Source organism: Zea mays, chromosome 9 (genome assembly GCF_902167145.1).
Source record: "Zea mays cultivar B73 chromosome 9, Zm-B73-REFERENCE-NAM-5.0, whole genome shotgun sequence".
Classification (NCBI taxonomy): Eukaryota; Viridiplantae; Streptophyta; class Magnoliopsida; order Poales; family Poaceae; genus Zea; species Zea mays.
The window spans coordinates 145,777,958-145,784,534 of NC_050104.1; the positions used below are offsets into that span (position 1 = coordinate 145,777,958).

At 45.8% G+C, this 6,577-nt stretch overlaps 1 protein-coding gene across 1 annotated transcript; it reads right to left on the reverse strand.

Annotated features, from left to right (window-relative positions):
* Positions 1-2,327: 2,327 nt before the first annotated feature.
* Positions 2,328-5,125, reverse strand: LOC103639312 (probable protein phosphatase 2C 31). The gene is made up of 4 exons (XM_008662076.4): positions 3,446-5,125; positions 3,238-3,351; positions 2,813-3,080; positions 2,328-2,688 (listed from the first exon to the last, which is right to left on the reverse strand). The coding sequence occupies exons 1-4, from the start codon at positions 4,790-4,792 to the stop codon at positions 2,573-2,575; spliced, it is 1,845 nt and encodes a 614-aa protein (XP_008660298.1). The 5' UTR covers positions 4,793-5,125; the 3' UTR covers positions 2,328-2,572.
* Positions 5,126-6,577: the final 1,452 nt, after the last annotated feature.

Sequence of the window (6,577 nt, forward strand, 5' to 3'; positions counted from 1 at the left end):
TGCCTTGCTTGTGTGGATGATGTGCTGAAAAATGAGGCAACAAGAACGGAATACAGAATACCACACACACTTCCGCCCCTTCTTTCTTCTCTTCTACTTTCAGTAACAGCTTGTTTAGTAAAATTGGCAAGCGAAGTGCAGTATAATGAAAAATCAAAAGATAACAATGCAATATCCTTGTTATTTAAATAAATTTTGTTATTTGAAGTGAACTTTTTAGGAAAATTATTGGGACTTGTTGGAGTTACACCTTCTTTTTTATATTTCATGCTTTTAAGGAGATCCCAATTATCATGTTTTTGGACCTTCCTTTTTGGTGACGGTTGGAGTTGCTCCGAGAGAGAAATAAACTAGTTTCCCTTCAATTCCCTACAATAATCTACTCTAGATTTTTTTTTTTACTTTGTCTATCCTAAAGTGCAATAATTACACTTAACAATAAGACATTTAAAGTTAGACTATCATAATTAAATAGATTTATAACAAGCTTAGGACATATTAGTATGACAAAAAAGACTATACTACCCTTCACTAACTTAATTAGGCTCTCTTTTTTGATGCAACCTAGTTTTTAAGAATCCAGTTTCTATCTCATTTTGTAGAAACTGGTTTATGAAAAAGCTGGTTAATGGAACCATCTCATTTTTTATAAATTGGCTTTAGCTAGGGCCTAGGGGAGGCTAGCTTCTTGGTTCTTTAAGAAACTGAGAACCAGGGGCGAAGCCAGACAATGAAGTTATTGGGGCCAGTTTCACTAATCATCATCTAAATGCACTAGATAACATTATATTTGTATAGTATTTTCCAAATTTTATAGGGGGTCAGCTGACCCCAACAAAAGCCCATGGCACCGCCCCTGCTGAGAACCCAGTTTTTGTAAACTAGTGCATAAACTAGTATATTTGGAACTACCTCACTTTTCATAAACTAGTTCCTTAGAAGCTACATTGATCCATGATTGTTTCCTATTAATTATAGTATTCACTATACAATCCAACTATAGGAACATAACTAGATTGAGAGATGGGAGGAATGCAGTAAACACGAAAAGAACTCGAGAAAAATAAATAGACAAGTGAACCCATTTAACCTCCTAAAGGTTAATTTATTTATAGTCAAAATTTGAAGCTAAGAATCTAATTATTCAGGGACAGGAAAAGTGTATATATGCTGTCTTTTAAATAATATAGTAAAAAATATGGGCTTGTTTGCTAGCTCAATTTTTTTAAGATCCGGGTCCATGGCATATTATTAATAAGGATAAAGAGTAGTTCAATTATTGGAGTGTACAAGGTCTCAGGATTGGGTCCTGAAAAAAAAACGGGCAAAAAATACAGGAGTCATGTATTGGGTATTGGCCTTTGGAGGCAAGAAAGAACTGAAGAGGTAAAAGTGTCCATGAGCTTCAGATTGCAGACAGCTCGCTGCCTCGCTGGACATTTTCCAGCACCTGGCCATCTGGGGGTACATGTGCGGAGCAGCGCTGAGTGCAAACCTGTATCAGAAGAGCAGGCAACAAATATATATTATACTCACTTCATAACGCATATTCCTTTTTTAAAAAAATATCTTTTTCTATATCTATATCTCTATCTCTATTTCTTTTTCTTTTTCTTCTCCTCCTCCACCATGTACCGTATATTTTTACATCTTCTACATTTCTATCTATATCTAAATATAGAATACGCTCTCGTACCAAAATAAAATTCGTTTTACTTCTTTAATGTATTTGTTTTACATATGTATCTAGATTTATTATTATTCATTTGAACATAAACATAAAAGTTAAAAGAAAAAATGACTAATATTTTGGAACGAAGAGATCAATCTACAGTCAGTGCTGCACTATACACCAGAATACTGTTAAATATATATTTAATAGATTCATTTCGTCTTTTAGTCTTCAATTATTCAAATATTTGATATGATAGAGACTAAATTTTAGTTAGGTGCAACCAAACACCTTATTTAACACGATCGGATTCAACGTTGATGAATCATGGGTGGCAATTTGATCTATATTTTTGCGAAAGGCACGAAAAGATGCGTCTTTTATTTGCGCTGAGGAAACCTGCGTGACGTATGAGCCTTCATCATCAGACAAACAGACAACGATGTTTGGTATTTTCCTTTTTTTTTCCCATCATAAGGCATGGAAGGACAAACCAAACCAGGATCCATCTCTTTCGAATGATCGATGCTGGCGATATATGAATGAATGTTGCAGCCTATTGTTGCCCCAGATGTTCTAGAACATGTCGGTTCCATGTTTCCACTGTCGCTGTGCTGACACTGAGAGCGATAGACACAGCAGTTCCTACCTGGAGTATTAAAATATTCTGTTACCCTTTCTTTCGATCGCAATCATGCGAAACCGGACCCTAATTACATACTAGCACTACATTATCTTTTCTTCTTTGTTTTGGGGATTGCATAAGCCTATCTATCGGAACTATGTACAACAGTTTCGGCAAGAACGAACGAAACACAGCAGTTCCTGGTCCGTCACACCCTTGAGACTGTCGACCGCCTCATCCATCTCTTCTCATCTCATGTAAACCACGAGACGCCTCTAGACAGACGACCTCCAGATCCGCCCCTCGAACGAGATGACGATGATGGAGACGTCGTCATGGTAGTGCCTCCTCTCGCCGCGCGGGATGTCCAGCAGCTGGCGCGACTCCATGCCTGCAACGTACGCAACGAAATGAGAAAGAACGAACCCGTCACTAGAGGCCGGGAGTCCACGCGTGTCGATCCGTGTGCCGTGCCCGGGCGTGCTCATGGACGGTTGGGTGGACGGGTTGCTCACCGGCCTTCCTCGCGGCGCGGTGCACGAGCTCCCCGACGAGGTGCTGCGCGGGGTCGCCGTCGGGCTCCGCGGCGGTGAGCGCCTCCACCACCTGGTCCACCACCTCCTTGTTGGTGAAGTACTGGTACAGCCCGTCGGAGGACAGCACCAGGAACTTGTCCTGCGACCCGACGCGGTGGTGGCACAGCGACGGCGCGCAGCTCACGTACGGGTCCGTGCCGACGTAGTCGATCTTGAAGGCTTCCAGAAGCCTGCTGTTCCACTTGGGCTTCCAGAGAGAGAGAGTGGAAAAAAAAGAAACGAACGTCGACACATTCGTCAGGTTTGCAGTGCAGGCTGGCATTCCAGCGAGTTTTGACGCTGGTCGAGCTCGAGTCGTCGCAATTAGAAGCTACTCCAAACGAAATACTAGAAGCCCAGATTACCTGCTTCAGGTAGCCGACCCCAAACGCTCTGGTGACGTTGATCTTCCCCTTGACCCGGCCATTGACTATGGCGTTCCGGTCATTCAGATGCTGGCCCTTGATCCTCGTCACCTCCTGCATCATCCCAAAATAATCCCGACAAGAACCACTCGATGAACACACAAAAAAACCCATCAGTCGTGTAACAACTCTGGGAAAGATGGCGTACCTCCTGGACCGCGGTGCTGTGCTCTGGGGTGAGCTGCACGGCCTGCAGGCCGTCCACCTCGCGCGCCTCCAGCTCGCGCACGATGTCGGCCTTGAACTGCTGCAGGTCCTGCGACGCCTTGCCGAGGACGTTCTTCAGGTCGGGCTCCGGCCTCCGCGCCAGCACGGCGCGGCTGTCCCCGACGTTCATGACGTAGACGTCCGTGCCCTTCATCACCATGACCAGCACGCAGGAGCCCATCAGCCCCAGCTCCGGGCTCTCGGCCGCGCGTTCCTCCGCCGCCGCGAAGAACGCCTCCTCCGTCTTCTTCAGCGCCCGCGCCAGCGCCCTCAGCACGTCGCGGTGCACTGATGCTGCGCTGTTGCCTGGCGTGGGCGCTTCCGCGCCGCCGCCGTCGGCCTGAGCAAGACGGAGGCGTTCGGCATTGCCTGCCGCCGCATGATCTTCCTGGCCGCACCTGGCGCTGTCGCCGGCTTGGATAATGTCGTCCCAGAGCACGCCTTTGAGCTCGTTGTGCACGGCGACGTAGAGGTTGGTGAAGAGGTAGTCGGTCGCGTCGGGGCCGTTGAACCCGTCGTAAATCCCCACGAACACCCAGCCATGCTCCTCGGACACCGCGACGTGGAAGCGGTCCTCGCCGGCTATGCCCTGAGCCCACTCCACATTGCCGTTCGGCGGGGAGCGGGAGTCCCCATCGCTGAAGGAGACCTGAGCAGGTTCCTCTGGCCGGCGGCCACAGCGCGGCGACCCGAGCCGGAGTTTGGAGGCCGTACCGACGAAGAACCGTAGCAGGGATCGCTCATCACGGAGGCGAGAGCGCGCGGCGTGGCGCTCAGCGATGAGCTGAGAAACGCTCAGTTGGAACCCAGCGGACGAGGAGGCGGACGAGGAGCGGTCAAATGGACCTGACATGAATGCACGGCCCGAGGGCGTGCCGGAGATGGTGGACGCGGAACCGGATGCCTCGGAGAAACGGCCGGACGTGAACTGGACCGGCCCCGACATGGACAGCGTACGCGGCGGCGCCAGGAGAGGCACGGCGGCGAAGGATCGCGAGCTCTCGAAGGTGCACGCGGTCGACTGCGGCCACGTCAGCTCGTTGAACATGCGGAACGACGGCATTGACCCAGACGTCGCCAGATTGGCGCTGATGGCGGCGCCGGACAGAGAGAAGAGCGACGACTCCGACGACGTCGCGGCAGCCGTCGGGGGCTGGTCGAAGGCGCCGCCCGATGGCACGTAGGTGAAGGAATGACCATGGCTGTCGTCCGGGAGCGGGTCCGACGTGACGGCGGCGGCGTACGGTTCGCCGGAGAAGCATGGGTTCTTGGTGATGGCATTACCCATTTTGTTTTCTTGGGCTTTGGATTTTGGGATCAGGAGTTTTGACCTTCTGTGAAAGGGAGGGTAGGGTAGACCGGTAGAAGATAATTTGTTTATGCGAGTTGACTGTAGTTTGAGTCAGAGTGATGCGGTGAGGGGCAGGCCCTCCTTGTCCTTGGAGTGAATGTGGCGCTCTTGCTCGGGGTTCAAATCTAAAAACCCTATGGTTTCTCTACATGGTCTTGCCCATTCTCATGGAAGGGCTTGTAGGCTACCAAAGACCGATGAGGCTTCGGTTCCTATAGCACTATCTAATTTTTATGGGAAGGTTTTCTAAGGCACTAAAGGCTTTGAGATGAATCAAACAGGCTTCGGTTGTCGCTTTATATAGGATCGAGGCAATGGGGAGGGTGAAGAGCGGCGAAGCAACGAGCACACTCAACAAATCTTTGTGTTTGGATTTATCGAGAGAAATTAATGATAGCAAATCTTCAAGATACGATGATGATCGGTGTACGCATGTCTAGTCACTAGCCACACGTATATCGGTTCACTTTTAGAAACTTAGTACACGAAAAAGTCGGATGGTAAATAGGTTACAAATTGACTAAGATGATGGGGTTACATTTGCGTTCCTGTGACCTAATTTTACTATGAACATAGCCATAGCTTGAAGTACTGGTGCTTATGTTTATTTATGAGGTCTTAGGCATCTAGAATTGCTGACATTCAGTTTTAATCTTTATTTCTAAACCCCAACAACAACCCAAAACTAGAGGTAGCCTTTTACTCTAAGCAATTCTTATTACTTGGTAAAACTACTGGTTTTTCTATTCTTGTCGGTGTTTTCTTACCAACTTGAACCTAGTTTTGAATTTTCACAATTTTGACTATTACGGATTCACATTTTATTAATGCATGTGAATAATGCATAGTTCACACTATTATATTATTGTAGTAGTATCCAAATAATGGATTTGTTGTGTTTATTACGACGCAAGATTGAAACATATCTTGAGGCTAAGATGACAAGCAACACACTTATATCTACATGAAGACACCGTAATTCAACTCTTAGGAACTTAGTACACAACAAAAATTAGGTGACGGAACGATAAGCTATATGTTCGACCAGTAGAGGATATATTGTCTAGCCAACCAACATTTACAAGTGTCATGATTATTTCATGACATGTTGTAATTTAACATGTTCTAATTTTTATCTAGTGTTTATATGTAGTATTGAGCAATGCATTGATCTTTATATGTTGCTTGCGACAAGGTCAATGAGATAAATATGGTTGTTTAGCGTATTTAATTTCTAACTTGATGTGCTCGTAGGCACTCTAGTATTAATAGTGCTCGAGTTTTACTTAACGACTACTTAGATTGTACAATTTTATTGAGGCTTTCTTTGGTCATAAAACACATAATGTGAAATTGGCATTTAAAAGACCCGTAAACCTAAAGATTCTTCTCACGTAAATGTTACATGGCACACATACTGAGTTGTCACTTCATTCTCTCAGTGGAAGATTCTTCTCAACAAACCTTTACGTCTGGATTTCTAAGAGGTATTAAATTTGTACATCTTGAAGATAGATGATGAGCGGTGCACTGACGCTAAGGCGCAGACCTTTAGAGATATTGATTTTAAGTGTTAGGAACTTACTACATGACAAAGTGTTATGAATGACATATTACAAGTTGAGTAGTGGGTACTTCTATTGATGGTTCATATGAGATATGTGATTACGCGTACCTACATTTTTAGGTGTCATCATTATGTAACATATGTATCAACTAATG